Below are 18490 nucleotides of genomic sequence, written 5' to 3'. Positions count from 1 at the left end.
ATTTGATATATTTAGTGTAAATCATGTTGTATATAAAACAAAAAATAAAATACTTTGTCACTTAACAATTAATTTTATTTTCTGTCTGCCTATTATAGTTATACATATTTCAAATTCGACTGATTTTGAACAAAACCTGAATTAATTATAATTATTTATTGTTGTATTATATAAATATAACAATTTACTCGTCCGAGGCTTTCGCGTCTACTTCTTTGGGTTGTTTTCCTTTGTGGAGATCCTCGAGTTCTGCCTGAAGTTCCGCATATCTTTTCTGAAGTTGTTTTTCTCTGTCCGTTTGCCGATTAACGTCTTCGGTCAACGACTGAAAACAAAACAAGTTTATAATGGAAATCAAATATGAGCTGTCAGGGAGTTTTTGATTTTGATTTCATTGAGATTGATTTTGTAATAAACCTTGTGTGCGAATGTAAATATTGAATAAATAGCTTTCGCCTGCGGCTTCGCCCGCGTCGAGGTCGGCTATATCGCGTTTCCAAGAGAATTATTCAAAAGTCCAGGATAAAAACTATCCTATGTTCTTTCTCAAGGTCAACTCTATCTCTGTACCAAATTTTGTTAAATCCGTTCAGTAGTTTAGACGTGAAGGCGTCACAGACAGACAGACTGAGTTACTTTCGCATTTATAATATTAGTAGGGATGAATATTATAATTCTTAAAAAAATACGAGCTTCACTGGCAGGAACCCTTCCTGCTTTATGGGAAATAGGTGCATTTATTTCATGGATTTTATAAGCTGAATTCTTATAATTATTATCGACATACCTCGATCCTACGTGGAATGGCTGCCTTTTCTTGCTCGGCGAGGAACTTGAAAGTGGACAGTTCCAAGTTGGCCTGCTCTATTTGATCCTGCAACTCTTGGAACTGTTTGATCAATGAAGCCGCACGACTTTGATATCCCCCTGTGAAAATGCAAATTTAAGTAAATCAATTTTTAATGCATAGATTGTATGTAATCCAATTATGAGTACCAGATATGTTTTTATATTAAGTCTTTCTTATTTTTATTTGTTTGGTTTCTCACGGTCTCTAGTACGTATCTATAAAGTTTACGTTTACATAATCTATAAAATGTAGTCAACAATACTATCATTACTATAACAGACAGAATGAGACTAGTTTTAAATATTACAGAGCGGCATTTTTTAATACTGTCTGTACTCAACCCACCTGTCAAAACCCTAAGTTTCTTCTCCATTTTAGAACATTTCTTTGCTTCTTTGGCCATGTGACTCCTATTCTGTTCTAAACGTTTCTCAGCTGATTCCAATCTGTCCTTCTTACTTGCTAAGTTCGCACGAGTGTACCTATTTTGTCCAGGTAAGAAAAGTACCTGAAAGAAAACATAACATTATAATGCGGTCTACTGTCAAATTTCCGAAACCCAAAAGGACTTTTATTTATATACAAACAAAACACGTCCTACAATATAGAATCTGAAGTACTTCAGATTGTGTACATAGCGTTAAGATATTAAGGCGTAATAAATGACCAATATACAATATCGCTAACCGTACAGACATACAGAAGAACGATTTACTCTAGCCACCAAACTGAATTATATAAAAGAAATAATAGAATAGCTAGAAATTCAAGGATTTAAGTCTGCATGGCATCGCGAAAACAACTTTGTAATTATGATAGCAAATGGATTATGTCCTTACTTGTGCCAGGCACTCCTCCCACACTTGCGTGTACGCGTCCATGCTGAGCTCGCCGTGGCCCATGCCCGCCTTCACTACCTCCATCTCCTTCTTCATCTCAAGCTTAGCAGCATCTAGCTCTTCCACTGAGAACTCCTCGTAAGGATGTTGTTCCAAGAACGCTAAGTGTGATGCTTGTAACTGTACTGCACGTTTTTTGTCGACACCTGAATGAAAGATGTATGTTTATTTTGTGCTCAAAAATACGTAACCTGATGACATTTTTTTTAAGAAGGTCTATAATTCACCGTATAAAGTCCATTTCTCAGTATTTTCCTACATGTTCGATGTTTTATATAGGAGAAACTGGAATTGGTGGAGGGTAGAAGAGATTTAATGCAGTCTTATTGCTATATTTCTTTGTTACTTTTTTCGCAATGACCTCAGCAACGAGTAGGCCATATTAGGGCTGTTTTTACCAATTGCATCATACACGTGCAGTATGTATTCTAGGTGAAATATTCCAAATAGCTTGCGTACCGGGCGGCGGGTCCCGCAGCGCGTCGTAGTGCAGCATGGTGAGCATCTCCTGCTTGAGCAGGTCCTCGGCGAGCTGCAGCGCGGACAGCGCGCCCCCCGCGGCGCCGCGCAGCACGCCCGCGTTGAGCTCGGCCGGCCGCGCCAGCCCGCGCACCACCGCCGCCGAGCGCCGCGCCAGCGCCGCCAGCCCTGCGCGACACGGGAGGGGCTGCGTTAACTCACGTAAATACAAATAGATATTTGCCTACCACACGGACCAGTTTAGACAAAGACAACAATAGTGTAAGAAAAAAAAGCTCTCTGTGGTTTTAAAGGTACACATTTCAAATTGGAATGAGATCTTCATCCTTCCTTTCGCCTTGCTATTAAACAACGAGCGTAATCAAAGCGGATGAATAACTCCGATTCATTATCTGGACTACGGCTCGGCGATGCCGAAATTACAACATACGCAATTCCTCCTGTTCTTGTTGCAGCCTAGCGTCGGCGTCGGCCTGATCTTCAACATGAGCGTCTGATGCAGAGCTCTCCATGAGTTCGTCCTCCTGGTCCGGTACTACGATCTCGTAATCGTTGCGAGGTGTCGGTAGCGACGATAAAGCGTTGCGAACTGATGCTTTTTGCTGTAATATATGATTTATGTTTATTTATTTTACTGAGATTTAGTAGATAAGTATACAATTGTGGTTGACTAAAGAAACATTTCTGATCCAACCACAGAAAAACAAGTCTTCCTTGAGTTCTTTTAAGAAATTCAAACTATCTACAGATATTTTAACTAGATTTTCAATTGTCGCTCTGCATAAAATAGTTTAGCAGTATAGTATAGCATAAAGTAGTTCAGCAGAATTGAGCTTAACATACATTTAAAATAAGTTTATTGTTACCTGTTTCTGTATTTGAACTGCGGCTTGAGGAGTATCGCCAGTACTCATTCTGTCTTCAGGATTGATGCTCAACTTGTCCCGAAGTCCCGGTGTCTGTCAAGCAACCAAACAAACAAATGATATCTAGTCCAAAGCACTGTTCTCTTTATGTTGTCAAGATTTCACAGCCAGTGTGTTATAAAACTTCAATGATATATTAATAAGTTATACATACAAGTAGTCCTGGCTGTGTTGCCGCTGCTTGACTAGGCGTATTAAAGCTGCCCGGTGTTGATACTTCGCTGCGTGAAGATCTGAGTTGGGCAGAGATTTACAGTTAGAGAATAAGAGAGGAAAAAACAATCACTTTTAGGTTTTGAATGTGCAAACTGCATCAAAATCCTTTAAGGAATAATAATTATGTGTGTATATAGTAAGACCATACCTGAATGGTGTAACTAGCACAGTGTTGGGCGTAGCCACGGCTTGTCCCTGCGGCAGTGAGCCGGAGAAGTCTGTCTGATGCAATGGAGTGTTCAGACCTCCCTTCAGGGGGGTATCCACGTGGGTCAGGGCCATGACGTTCTGTGCTTCCATTAAGATCCTACAACAGACAAGGACATTATTGGTTGGTTGAAATTAATCATGGTTTACTGGAAAAGGTGAATGAATGCAATTGGTTATAAGTGCAATATAAAATGATCACAATAAAATGGCATGTGTGGTGCATTTGCAGTTATGTCAACGTGTTATGTGTTCAGGGCACTTTAGTGGCTCGCCACTGTTATCTTGTCTCGCGGTGTGGAGCAGCGGACCTGTCGTGATGCGGCTGCGGCGTGCGCAGCGCGGCGGGCGCGGCGGGCGCGAGCGCGTACTGCGCCAGCAGCGCGTCCGTGGGCGCGCCCGCGCCGCCCGCGCACGAGCGCGCCGCCTCCGACGCGCGGCCCAGCTTCACCACCTGCTGCAGCTCCTGCATGCAACACACAACATATATCAATCACTTTGAAGAACGCCGGCTTTCTGAGCTGGATGCCAAACGAGATGAGTCGAGAGCTCGACACACGCACGCACGCCAATAGAGTCGAAGCAGTCGCAGTTACCGAAATTGGTGGAAGATTATTCATCAGTCACACATTCACCCTCTTAGGTACTAATACATTACCTGATCAGTAACTTGTGGTTCCGGTAGCACCAGTTTGCTACGCTTCCTCGCCGGCTGGTCGCCCTGCAGCATAGCTTGAGGCACATCATTCTCTTTGCGTTGTTTTAACTTCTGCTTGTCCTTACGTCTGTCTCTCTACAACAAACATTACAATCAAGACTTTTAAACTAGAAGAAAATCATGGAAATATAACAACACACTTTATTTATGCTTGTGATGCCTTACCTCTTCCTTTTCTGATTGTAATTCTCCATCAAGATGCTGTTGTCTCAGTCTAGAGAAATCTGGCGCCATTGGGTCTACTACTTCCGTAGACGTATCATAAAACCCAGCTGAAGGTTTCTTCTCAAAAGGTATCTCAGAGTTGTAGTCAACACCACGCTTCTTCTTTCGCCTATGAAAATAAAGATATAATTTAAAACTGAATTGATTTTTAAAGATTTCTATAACTATATATATAAGATTTATATACTATCTAGAAAGCAGGAAAGATGTTCATGGTTATAGGGGTTCTGTAATCTGAAAGGTAGAACATACAAGTATAAACATCTTATATTTTCTAAGGAATGGTATAAGGATAAAGATGTTTATGAAATCTCTTTGTTAGAGAAACCCTTACCTGATTGGGACAGCAATGCCCGCAGCACTCAGTTCCCTCCTCTTTTGCAAGGCAGCCAGTCTCCGTGCCTCCTCCAACTGCTTTTCACGGGCCTTCCTCTTTGCCTTTTTCCCTTGTGTGTTGGCAAGACGAGCTCGGGCTTCTGACAGCATTTCAAGTTCTAAAAAAAAATATTTTTTTATGAGAATGTGTTACAATATCTTTTTTTCTACAGTTTTCATATTTGACCTACTTTTGCATAATCAGTGTGATATAAGTTTCTAGATAAATGGTTTTGGTGGGTAAAAATGGAGACAATTAGTATTGACCACAATTTTTTTTTGATCAAGCACAAGGATATTAAAGAAGTGATTGATTATCTGGCACTGGCAAAGCTGTTGGCTAAAAATCAACAACTCAATTTAGCCTAATGTGGTCCACAGGTGTACATAAACATATATATTTCTAATCTTCATCACCAGATTATCAGGGTTGTTGCACTTACCATCTTCATCCATGTCCTTTGGATCAGGTCTGGCTGGTTTTGTCTCTGGGTTGGGATCTATTTCTCCTGGCTTTAGCTTGCGGGGATCATCACCCATATCCTCCCCTTCTTCCTTCTTTTGAGCTTGATCGCTGAATGATTAAAGTTAACAGAGTAAATAGATTATATCAAACTATGATCATGAATAATTTCCTATTAGCAAGATATCTAAAATTCAAGTTCGTTGAAAATCACAGCAAACAGGTTATATAAATTTATGCTGAATATTCAGATTATCATTAATGAAAATGAACTTTAGATTTCTAAATATAAATATCACCAATTTTCATTTTTTTTTACAAATATAACTTACAGTAAATATTCGTATCTTTCGAGGCATTGTGCTGCTGTACGTCCAATGATAGGAGCAATGGTCCTCCATTGTGTGGGCATGAGCTTGGCCAAGTGCAGCAGCTTCTCGTCCTCCTCGCGAGACCATTCTGTCTTCTTGATGCTCGGATCCAGCCACTCGTACCAACGAGCTTTGCATTGTTTTGCGGACTTCCTGTGCAGCAGCGATGCAATACGGGACCATTGGTTTTTCCCATATTTCATTACCGCCGCTTTAAGGATTTCATCCTAAACAGACAATTAAACATAAAATTACTTCTAGAGCAAGAATCCCAGCGATTTATCCGTGCGTAATTCAGGTAAAATCACAAACCTCGGTGTTGCGCCAAACGCCACCCTTTATCATAATCCGCGGCATGGTTTATGAGTTATTTCTGCCACCGGTCACAAAATTCTAATGAATATAACTTTCTGGGTGTTTAATTATAAACTTTGTTATGGGTCACATACTAATTATCCAGCAAATAAATAACGTGATTTATTCCGATTGATAAAACACAATGACGTTTCATTCAGAAAGATGAAGTTAGCGTCACGTCAAGTAACTAAAATTTCCTGTCAAGTACTGTCAACCCCTTATTCCTAGATGGCAATATCACGCAATATTAGGGATAATAAAACGATTTTATTCTTCTTTATTATATCTGTTGAAAATCTTTAAATCACTTTTTTTCTGGGTTCAGTATTATTATTGTAATGATAAAAAAAATATGATGGTGATTGCTATATCGGATATCACTAAACACAGCATAATCTTTTCGCTATAAATTGGAGAGCCCTCGCCAATTTAATAATCGCACATTTTTTTTTGGGACTAGGTCGACTTTTGATTATCGTGCCCTGCAAGAAATGTACACTTTATTTATTTGATTCATCAACATTAAAATGCACTATACTAATACATACTTATACAAAACAGACTATACACTTATATTACACTTCCGAACCGAATCGAACCATTTTTTTCCGATGCCACAAACGGGGTACGCATTCACGTAGTACAAACCATGCAGATGAAGAGGCATTAAAAGCATACAACTGACTTCAAATGAAAACTACTGAGCCAATGTTGATGATATTTTCATAGTACCAAATGACAGCTTTTTCACGTTAGGAGAAATAAGGATCCACACAATCAGTAACTCAGTTTTGCGGTAGCAACGCGAATTGGGAGCCTTCTCCTTTTTGAAGTCGGTTGAAAATAATACCAAATATCAAGAGCATGCGCTAAAGTACAATTTAAACATCGACATGGCAATACTGTTTCGGTACCAACATTTCGAAATGAAATGAAATGTCAAATTCTCGTAAATGGGCGATACGATAGCGTTTCTGACACTCCCTTTTCCTTGATTATTGATAAAAACATATTTAAGTGAAGCGTAAAGGACTAAAAAATGAATCTCCTCTAACCGATTCAGTGAACTGAATACCATGAAACATTGACTTAACGTGTAAAGTTGGTACGTTGAGATCTAGCACAGTGTAAGGTAACTATGATTCAAGCATATTTATTCATCATTACTCTGATGGTTCTCTGAATCTACTCAAGCTTAGACTATCGTACTATCTATTATTAGTTGATAAACGTTTACTAGTGCGGTAAAAATGTAGTGATACCTTGAGAGCTAAGCAAACAGTTCAATTTGTGTAATCAGGAAGGATGTGATAACACCAATTTGTATTTGGCGTTGCTAATCATGCAATTGATTCTGAATTGTACCTCAGTGTTCTGAATTGAACTAGCGGTTATTGCGCTAATTCTTTTGTCTGTAGTTGATGCTATGATTTCTATTGTGGAGTTGAATAAATTCTTATGCTTAGTTTATGCGACTGACATCAAAATATATTTACTTAGCAGCTAGAGTTTAAGATAAATACAATTCATAGAAAGTAAGTTTCTCATGATATTACAATCAACTTTGTTTTAAAATACTTAAATGTAACAAATATTGGTGATTTTGCATTTATTTTACACCACACATGTATTATCATTAGTATATTTTATACTCATTATATATTATATTATTTAGAATACACACTGAATTGTTACTAATTATTTATTTTTGTTTTTGCTGGTTTTATCCTCAACGTCTTAGTAATAAGAACCATTTGAGTCTCAATATACCTACATATTTATGTATAATATTCTATAGTTTTCCTGTCAAATTTTTTGTATGATGAGGAATAAATTTTGTTTACAGAACCATGTCGACACTGTCAAGATCAGTCCACATCAGCCAGCAGAAGCTGGCTGAGAAGCTCATCATTCTCAATGACCGAGGTATTGGAATGCTGACCAGGATCTACAACATTAAGAAAGCTTGTGGAGATGCCAAATCAAAACCAGGATTTCTTTCTGACAAGGTTTTAGAGTCTTCTATCAAGAATATTGTAAGAAGATTCCCTAACATTGACGTCAAAGGCCTTCAGGCCATCACAAACATTCGTAATGAAATTATTAAATCCCTTTCACTGTACTACTATACATTTGTAGATCTGTTAGACTTTAAAGACAATGTCTGTGAACTGCTAAATATTCTTGATGCCTGTCAAGTCACTTTGGACTTGACACTAAATTTTGAACTGACTAAAAATTACCTAGATTTGATAACAACATATATTTCTTTAATGATCTTGCTGTCGCGTGTCGAAGATCGCAAAGCCGTGCTAGGCTTATTCAATGCTGCCCATGAAATGGTGAACAACCAAATTGATCCAAGTTTCCCTCGCTTGGGACAAATGATATTGGATTATGACGCTCCTCTTAAAAAACTTTCGGAAGAGTTTCTCCCTCATCAAAAAGTGCTCTCTAGTGCACTTAATTCTCTGTGGCAAGTATATCCTGCAAGAAATCTGACAGCAGACACTTGGAGGTCGGAACAAAAGTTAAGCTTAGTTAGCAACCCGGCACAACTTCTGAAACCATCTGAAACTAACACCATGTCATGTGAATATGTGTCTTTGGAATGCCTAGAGAGATGGGTCATATTTGGTTTTGCCATCTGCCATCAAATGTTGCAACAAGACCATGCTAATAAGATGTGGGTTAGTGCCTTAGAGTCAGGCTGGGTAGTTGCATTATTCCGTGATGAGGTCATTTACATTCACAGCTACATCCAAGGTTACTTTGATGGTATAAAAGGTTATGGCAAGAGAATATCTGAGGTAAAGGATTGTTATCACCATGCTGTGCAGAAGGCTGGTTACAAACACAGGGAAAGGCGAAAGTTTTTGAGAACTGCATTGAAAGAATTAGGTCTCATACTAACAGACCAGCCAGGATTGTTAGGACCGAAAGCCTTGTTAATTTTTATTGGTCTTTGCTATGCAAGAGATGAAGTGTTCTGGCTATTGCGACACAATGATAATCCTCCCCAAAAAGTAAAGGGCAAAGCTGCTGAAGATTTGGAGGACCGCCAGCTTCCAGAACTTTTGTTCCATATGGAGGAGCTCCGAGCTCTAGTGAGAAAATACAGCCAAGTTATGCAGAGATACTACGTGCAATATCTGTCAGGGTTTGATGCTGTAGCATTAAACTTGATGATACAGAATCTCCAAGTTAATCCCGACGATGAAAACATAATCCTTTCGTCATTGTGCAGCACTGCTGCCAATCTGAGTATAAAGCAAGTTGAAGATAATGAATTATTCGATTTCCGTGCCTTCCGGCTAGACTGGTTCAGGCTGCAGACATACACTTCAGTTGCCAAAGCTGCGTTCAGTCTCGTTGATCAAAGGGAATTAGCACAGTTTATTGATAAAATGGTCTTCCACACAAAAATGGTTGATAATCTCGATGAAATAATGGTCGAAACATCTGACTTATCCCTGTTCTGTTTTTACAGTAAAATCTTTGAAAGTCAATTCCACTTGTGCCTTGAATTTCCAGCTCAAAATCGCTACATTATTGCATTCCCGCTAATTTGCAGTCACTTCCAAAACTGCACTCATGAGTTATGCCCCGAAGAAAGACACCACATTAGAGAAAGGAGTCTCTCAGTTGTAAACATATTTTTAGATGAAATGGCAAAAGAAGCTAAAAACATAATCACTACAATTTGTGATGAACAATGCACAATGAGCGACAAGTTACTTCCGAAACATTGTGCGCAAACTATTGCACACCTGGCTAATAGGAAGAAGAAAGATAAAAACAAAAAGAATACAATGGCAATCGTCCAGCCAGGAGCTGAGAGTTACAGGAAGACTAGAGAAGTCCTCACCACTATGGACAAACTACACATGGCACTAACAGAGCTATGTTACGCTATTAACTATTGCGCTACTGTCAATGTATGGGAATATACATTCGCACCTCGCGAGTATTTGCATCAGCATTTAGAGACTAGATTTTCGAAGGCACTTGTTGGCATGGTGATGTTTAATCAGGATACTAGTGAAATCGCCAAACCATCAGAGTTATTGGTCAGTGTACGAGCGTACATGAATGTACTGCAAACAGTTGAAAATTATGTCCATATTGATATAACGAGAGTGTTTAACAATTGCCTTTTGCAACAAACACAAAACACAGACAGTCACGGGGAAAAAACCATAGCCTCACTCTACACGCAGTGGTATTCGGAAATCTTACTCAGGAGGGTCAGCGCTGGAAGTATCTGCTTTTCCATGAATCAAAAAGCTTTTGTAAGTCTGACAGCAGAAGGGGCAATTCCATTTAATGCTGAAGAGTATTCGGACATTAATGAACTTCGAGCATTGGCTGAACTGATCGGACCTTACGGCATGAAGTTGCTAAGCGAAACACTGATGTGGCATATTGCGAGTCAAGTCCAAGAGCTAAAGAAATTAGTTGTTCAGAACAAGGAAGTGCTTCAAATGCTTAGGACACACTTTGATAAACCTGAAATAATGAGAGAACAGTTCAAAAGACTCCAACACGTAGACAACGTTTTGCAAAGAATGACAATAATTGGCGTCATTTTGAGCTTTAGACAAGTGGCACAAGAGTCACTATTGGATGTTTTGGAGCGACGCATTCCATTCCTAATTAGCTCAATCAAAGATTTTCAGCAACAACTGCCAAGCGGCGATCCAATGCGAGTAATATCGGAAATGTGTTCAGCCGCGGGTTTGGCTTGCAAGGTAGACCCCACGTTAGCTTCAGCCCTACGCCAACATAAAACTGACGTAGAGGAAGAGGAGCATCTCATTGTATGTTTCTTAATGGTGTTCGTAGCTGTTTCTCTGCCCAGACTGGCTCGCAATGAAGGTTCATTCTATAGACCTTCTCTAGAAGGCCATGCAAATAATATCCATTGTATGGCACCTGCAATAAACCACATCTTTGGCGCACTGTTCACTATTTGTGGCCAAGGCGACATCGAAGATCGTATGAAAGAGTTTTTGGCTCTAGCGTCTTCGTCTCTGCTTCGCCTCGGTCAGGAGACCGACAAAGAAGCTATAAAGAACCGAGAATCTGTTTATCTTCTTTTGGACTTAATTGTTCAAGAATCACCATTCCTTACGATGGACTTGCTAGAATCTTGCTTCCCATACGTTCTAATACGTAACGCTTATCACGAAGTGTACAAGCAAGAACAAATGGCATTGCATTTATAATGATTTTGTTCTAGACGACGAAAGACAAAAGCATTCTGCGTAGCATGTTAGTTACACCATAGTTTATTATTACACTATGTCGTTGTATAGACAAATTCCAATACTGCGAGTATTATTAAGGCATTCATTTTTAATATGTTCATATTTGAAATTATTATCGACACGTTGATGAATCATTTTATTTATACTTCTGAAATAAAAACCTGTAACTGTTTTTCAAAAGATTTAGATTTAATGAGACTGTTATTCTATTCCTTTCAGTACTAATATCTATTGGATTTTCTTGTAAGCAAATATTTTAGGTGTAATCGTTTTTATTTTAATATATTTAGTTAAAGTAGATACTTTATAAGAAAACATCGCAGTTCAATTATTGTCAAAGATTTATTATTGATTAATATATTGTAATAACAAATCCGTGGAGTTCATTAACTTGTATGGATCACAGAGATGCGTGAATACTTTAGGTGATTAGTTATATAATTGCCGTGACGCTTTTATAGTTCATAGATACTTCAAAATTGTAGTTTAGTATCATTACATTCTGAGATTGAGTAGACACCGCCTAAAAGTCTAAAATCATGTAGTTTGTTAATTTGATCCACTGAAAATATTATTGAAAAGTTACATAATGTATTAAGTTTTTTATTTTATGATTATAATATAATAAATACTACTATTCCTAAAGAAAACACATTTCAACGTTTTTAACCATTAAATTCAGAAAATAGCACTGCAATGTTCATATGTAAGATAAAATTAACCTAACTTATAACACCAACTACATTAGGTTTACGAATATCTCTATTTATAGTTGATTCAATCATTCAATGTAATAGTCAATAGCAACGAGCACTGGTACATAGATAAATAGGTACCTACATAGTAATACAATTGTTTGTATGTAATTATATCATTACTGTAGTTAATAGGAAATCCGTTTGGATTACGGAAGCTACTGATTCGTATGACTAATGCGCTCCGCTGTATGTGTAGATGATGTTGACTGTTTTCGTCTATGAAGTTAATTATCAAAAAATAATAGACGTGGTTATTGCTTTGTCGAAAAATAAAATAAATACGGGAGCACCCTTTTTGACGTCATTCCTCAACAAATTCATTTAACAGATTTTTCGTTTTTTCGATAAATCAAACAAACTTTCTGAAATATTTATTAATATAATATGTATACATATTTTCGACAAAATAGATTTTTACGTTTTTATGAATCGTTTCCACGCATGGAAGATATCTCGGTTCTTCTTTTTTGTTGTTGTATCTATGCACAGCTTTATTAAATTCACTTCGTGCTTTTTTAAAGTCTAGATAAGTGAAATTGAATGCATTGTGGCACATGCTAATTTATTGCATTAATTTGTATTTTATAGGTATTGACTTACACGTCGATATTTATTCGATCGCTGTTTATTGTCTAGTTATTGATACGATACTTTTGTACCTTGTATATACAGATATATCCTTTATTAAACTCGAAAAATATATAAACTTTGTTTTATTCACGTTATACAATTCAATAAAACCCATGGAAAGTAGAATTTGTGAGAAGACTTCATACTATCTGTGTTACAGACTTGTAATATAGATAGAAATTTCAATATATAAAAATATTAGACGTATTTCAATACTTGTTTCTTTGTACCGGGTAGTCTTATGATGATACTGATGTTGGCCTGGACTAAATTTCTAGCCGAATAAGATTCGGAAAGGAAATTGGGCTAAGGTCAATAAAGTTATACGAACAGAAGAAAGTAAATGAAAGTATCGAATTCATGTAAAATTTATTGTTTTTTTATTATTTTGAAATCACATGTTGTAACATTCATCTTGTTAATTAAAAATATTCACATTGTCATTTAAATAATCTATTACGGTAATCTAGCTTACACTTAGGAGAAATAATGCCATTGAGTACTACTATTGACGGACATAATGTATCCGTCGGTTACACGATTGGTCAAGTCATTCTACAACAGAACATTACCCTCAGTTTACATACATACAAATATACAGTATTATAGTACAATTACAAGAACTTGCGTATTGTTTCGACATTCACTAATAAAATGGCATTAATATGGTATACTTATAAGACCGATTCTTAATATTACAATGTATAGAAATAATAAAAATACATCATGCTCTTTGGCTTGCACGACGGAAAGTAATAATACTACGCAATAAGATTGTAAACATAATCTCGTAATCTATCAAAGAGATCAATTGGACTGTACGACAAAACATTCGGATACACAGGTATAGGAGGAATAGGAAGGGAGCGGTGTGTGATATGCAAGTTTGTTAGAACACCATTCAACACAATGCGTGGAAACCACTTGAGCCACTCTGCGCACAACTCATACAGTTACTAAATAATACAAGGAATGAGTTTGTAAATGTCATCTTAGCAACATGGTTCAGTCTAATAACATTTGATCATTTGGCAATATTGTTGAATTCCACATTACACTCTACTTAAAATAGGATAAATAAAATAAACGAATACCAAAAAGTATATTCATTGCCGTAGGAAGACTAAATGCAAATTTTGAAAATATGTAATTATTTGAGCCCTAATGAAATTATTATAAAATGTACATTACGTCGAATGCATTATCACGATGGAGTGAAAAATGAAGAACTAACTATTAAAGGAACAGGAATACAAATCGGTATAATGGCACCTCGACATTCCACTTACGTTACATTAAATACGTTAAAAATAACTTTATATAAAAATTACAATTACGGAGATTCGAGTAAAACAATGCAGTTACTTTACAATTATCTCTAAGAGTCGGTATGAACGTTCTGGTTTATAGTCGTATGATATTTTTACATCGTAGCCTTTGTATACCTCTCCATTTATATACAAAAATATACATAAATGTCCGGTTACGGGAACAACACTCTACTGAACAGTTAAAACGTATCACTGGTTCACACGGTCATCGCGCCGTCCCTAAGAGTTCCCTGGTATTTTCTGTATAAAAATAATAATTTGATCGATCGCCGCGTGGCATGCGAATATTTTCTACATTTGAGCTCAGAGAGGGCGGACCGCTCGCGCCGGCCCGCGTTGAGCAAATAAGTGTGTCCCCGGCGCGGCCTACATGTCGGGCGGCGGGCGGTCGCGCGGGCCGTCGCGCGGGCGGTCCGGCGGGCGCGTGACGGCCAGCGCGTCGGGCGAGTGCAGCGTGATGGTGGTCTGCGAGCCCACGGTGACGGTGCGCGCGTCCTCGCGGTACACGTAGCCCAGCAGCAGCGGCACGCCCGGCGCCAGCGCCACCAGCTCCAGCGCCGCCTCGCCGCCGCCCGCGCCCGCGACGTACTCGTACTGTCAGACCTTCTGCGGCGGCCGCATCTCGTACGACTGCGGGTACGCGTTCGCGTACGGCTCGCCCCGTCTGCCGCTCGGCCCTGCCGGCGCCGATGCTGCTACTGCATCAACATTTCATATATTAGCTTTCTATCAATGTTAGACGAAGAAGATATAAATATATTATGTTGGTGTAATAGTTACCGAGATCTCTGTGTGCATACGTGAGCGGCGGTGCGTAACCTTTATGTGTCCGCGCGCGCCTATGTCCGGGACGCGGCGCCCGCGCAGGCGAGCGTCCAGCCGCGGCGGCGCTGCCCGCCCCGCCCGCGTGCCGCATACGCCGCAATGTGTTCATCGGTCGCCGTAGCGTCTCCGACAACCGTCTGTGTTTACAACAATGTTATATTATTCTACTGCAGAAATATAATAATATCGGCACCATGTATACACTCTTACATCAGAATGTGCGCGATTTCCCGAGTTATACAACCCGAGGTTCTTTATTCAATTAAAGCATAGGCCCAATAGTGAGTATAAGTACCTGGCAGGCGGTCGCTTGGGGTTGGAAGAAGGCGTGTGCACGGCGCAGCACTTAACGAAGGCCCCCATACACACGATGAGCGCCACTCCTGCCAGTAGCACGGCCCACCACTGCTCCGTGACCCAGGCCTGCACGGTCTGTAGTGTGGCGCGGTTCAGCAGCAGGTTCTTCAGCCGTGCCAGCGGACCTTCCGCGTCTACTGCGCGGCATTTAAGGAACACATCGCAGTAACCCTGAAAGAATTAATTGTAATATTAACATTTTTGTTTCAAACTGGGTTCAACAAGGTTTTTGTCCCGTCGCGTAAAACCTTATTATTACTCTAGTTTTAAAAGCGCTAAGCGCCATAACCCCACCTGGAAGTTATCACAGGGCGAGCCGGGCCGCAGACTGATCCCGCCGGGCGGCAGGCCCACGCGCGCCGCGAAGTCCGCCGTACTGCGGCAGGAGTCCGGGCGCGGGCCGGTCTGGCACGCCAGCTGGCACAGCGCGCGCCGGTCCGCCACGGCCGACACGCCGTCCCCGCGCGCGCGCGGCGCAGACGACAGGAAGCACTCGCTCATGTTCCACGCCAGGCAGATCGAGCCGCTGCACTCGCCGCCCAGGCACAGCTGCGTGCCTGGTAACACAACCACTCGGTCAACAACAACAAACAATAATATCGCTTGCACTGAAAAAATTGACAAAGATATTTTATAATAACTATCGTGGGGCTGATTCATTATTAAATGATGCAACGGTTTACTCCCGAGTATTTACGAAAGATAAACATGACGATTTAATCCTTATTTCTTACCTTCTCGAAATTTAACCAAGCAAGCAATTTTTACGTTGACAACGTCAAACAAAAAGTCGCGCGTACACCATTACTCAACAATTTCCTTAGATCACTTACCATTATTACACTTGGTGTGGTTGGGCATGGCTCTGGGCTCCGGACAGTCGGCCGAGTTCCCTGAGCAGAAGGACGCGTGGCTGCACTCGGAGGCCTCGCGACACGTCTGGTTGCGGTACGACGGCACGAACTCACACGTGTTGCCGTTACAGCACGGGCCTTGTGATGGACTGCGAGGGGGAAGTATTTATTAATATAATGTTGAGAATGCAAAATACGTTAACTATTACTGCTATAAGTTAGTAAAAATTGTGTTTGTATCATATCTTTAAATACCAATGATGTTGAAAAAAGTAGAAAGTTTTAACGATCACTTTTGTTCGGAATTTTGTATCTAGATTTTGTTCAACATCAATGTTGTTATGACCAAAATTTCATAAAGACCACAGAAATACGGCTGATAACTAACCTGCACTGAGTTTTAGCTCTCCTCGTACAGCCTTTGGCAGTGTAATTCTTCTCTCTCTCCAATGCGCTGACCTGTCGCGGATAACAGCACCGGTCCTTACATTCTATTTCGTCGTAACCTTTTAACGAGGAGAAACAAAAAAATCACATAAGTTCGTAGCAATTGCAATAATAGTATTTTTTGGTGTGGCAACATTTACTGTCACCATTAAGAGTCGATAAACAAACGCAGATTTTAGACCTACTAAAAATGTTCAAAAGTATGTATTTTATTGATATACAGGAATTTCCCAAATGATTGTTGAGTAGACTACTTTGTTACCCAGAAACAATACCAAATTGTTGAATTTGATTATAAGCAGGCATATTTCTGGCTGATTATACCTACAAGTTTAAAATTGATCTCACAATGGGTATTCAAGGTTTTACGAGTGATTTCGGGCAAGAATGAAGAATATGATGATGATATTTCAGCAAACATACCACAGTCACATTCCTCGCCGACCTCCACAATCTTATTCCCGCAGAAGGCGCCAGCGCTGGCAGTGAGACAGTTCCTCTTGCGTCCGTCGCGCACAGCGTCGAGGACGGCGCTGATGTTGCCGACGCTACACGTTGAGAAACGGCTGTTGTTGGGCCGGTCGCCTGACGTGGCCGACGCGAACATTATGAAGTTGCCTTGCTGCCCGCCCGGACGACACTCCGATGGGTAGTCGTGCTGTGATCAATGTACTTCATGAGTAAAAGGGATAAGATCAATCTGTGTCTGTGTTTAATAGTCTTTTCAATATAATTTTATTATTGAAGAAAAGACTCGAGTAAAAATTGAAATCTTCTCACGTAGGTTAACGTGTACGCTATGGTCACGCGAGATTCAAAATAACCAAGAAAGTACATGTGTCTTTAAAAGTCACATTAGTACTTGCCTGAATTTGAACTCCCACATCCATTTAGGTCTCACCGACAAATCTCCGTCAGGGTATGAGGATATCAAAACCATTATAGACATTAGATTATTATATAAATACAATAATCATTAAGTGATTTGTACAGTATAAAGTGTTATTAGATAGACTGTTACCGGCGATCCGAAGTTGTGTCCGATCTCGTGAGCCAGCGTCAACTGGCTGACTTTGGGCGGGACCCGGCTGTTGTAGTTGACGAAGGTGATGATGCCCGTGTTGAGGGACCGCTTCGTGCTCTGATACATGCCGCCTATCGTCTCCGTGTAAGTCTTGTATTTCTCGCAGATGCCTCCTGATGCACCACTCGCACTCGCCACCCACGCTAGACCTGCGAACACATATTTTTATTATAATCAATTCAGAGAAGGTAGTGAGAGATACAAATTATTCTCGGCGCATGATTCGCGGTGTTTCTGTAAATAATTGTGAATAAACAAATAAAAAAGTGAAGTTAACTTTGTGTCCAAGAATCAAGAAATAAGATGATCTCAGCAAATCTTGTGTCGTCTCGTAGGACAAGTTTTAAATTTTTGTCGGAGAAGAAGTAATGATGATAATAAAGTCACATCAATGTATTCTTAGAACAGATGGTGTTCTCCTTACCTAGTGTGCCTCCAGTAAAGTCTCTGTATGTAAAGACGTATGCGAGACAGAAGTCCTCGTGGTTGCCGAGCGAGTGCAGGTTCAGGAAGTTGGACACGTCGATGTTCTCCAGGCAGAACTGGTTGGGTTCGGCCGCGAAGTCGTGCGTATTACACGCTGTATCGTCGTCAATCTAAAGATAATTTACGCATTAGAATATACAACAATTTATACGGTTTCAGTTCTTGAACTACTTGCACTAAGTAGTTCAAAGGCGGATTTAATGCCATATCATTTGGCATCAAACAATGGAACAGAGAAAAAATCTTCAGATACAAAACACAGTTAGGATTTCAAATAGGATCTCAAATAAAGGATAAACATTTTATTGAAACTCTTTGTACAAAATGGTGTAAAGGCGTCTTCGCACATCCATCGTTATAG

At 39.7% G+C, this 18490-nt stretch overlaps 3 protein-coding genes across 3 annotated transcripts in view; 1 reads left to right on the top strand and 2 right to left on the bottom strand.

Annotated features, from left to right (window-relative positions):
- Positions 1–112: 112 nt before the first annotated feature.
- On the bottom strand, positions 113–6264 carry LOC113500681 (cell division cycle 5-like protein). Its single transcript, XM_026881546.1, has 16 exons — positions 6043–6264; positions 5692–5957; positions 5340–5470; positions 4856–5015; positions 4462–4630; positions 4237–4371; positions 3890–4044; positions 3520–3678; positions 3310–3388; positions 3096–3188; positions 2660–2831; positions 2209–2397; positions 1690–1895; positions 1196–1358; positions 788–927; positions 113–325 (listed from the first exon to the last, which is right to left on the bottom strand). Exons 1-16 carry the CDS (start codon positions 6085–6087, stop codon positions 185–187), a joined length of 2403 nt encoding a protein of 800 aa, XP_026737347.1. The 5' UTR covers positions 6088–6264; the 3' UTR covers positions 113–184.
- Positions 6265–7014: 750 nt separating this feature from the next.
- On the top strand, positions 7015–12817 carry LOC113500624 (membrane-associated protein Hem). Its single transcript, XM_026881477.1, has 2 exons — positions 7015–7219; positions 7934–12817. Exon 2 carries the CDS (start codon positions 7938–7940, stop codon positions 11313–11315), a length of 3378 nt encoding a protein of 1125 aa, XP_026737278.1. The 5' UTR covers positions 7015–7219; positions 7934–7937; the 3' UTR covers positions 11316–12817.
- LOC113500625 (disintegrin and metalloproteinase domain-containing protein 10) overlaps positions 11998–18490 on the bottom strand; it is a 43119-nt gene continuing 36626 nt past the window's right edge. The window contains exons 8-16 of the mRNA XM_026881478.1: positions 18068–18239; positions 17581–17792; positions 16983–17217; positions 16501–16618; positions 16092–16261; positions 15553–15815; positions 15197–15429; positions 14857–15038; positions 11998–14774 (exon numbers count right to left, since the gene is read on the bottom strand). Of these exons, the coding sequence (XP_026737279.1) occupies positions 14674–14774; positions 14857–15038; positions 15197–15429; positions 15553–15815; positions 16092–16261; positions 16501–16618; positions 16983–17217; positions 17581–17792; positions 18068–18239 (1686 nt within the window). The 3' untranslated portion in view covers positions 11998–14673. The remainder of the gene's footprint in view (positions 14775–14856; positions 15039–15196; positions 15430–15552; positions 15816–16091; positions 16262–16500; positions 16619–16982; positions 17218–17580; positions 17793–18067; positions 18240–18490) is intronic.

This window comes from Trichoplusia ni, chromosome 14 (assembly GCF_003590095.1).
Source record: "Trichoplusia ni isolate ovarian cell line Hi5 chromosome 14, tn1, whole genome shotgun sequence".
Classification (NCBI taxonomy): Eukaryota; Metazoa; Arthropoda; class Insecta; order Lepidoptera; family Noctuidae; genus Trichoplusia; species Trichoplusia ni.
The sequence above is the reverse complement of the archived record's forward strand: the minus strand, read 5'-3'. Positions and strand labels throughout refer to the sequence as shown.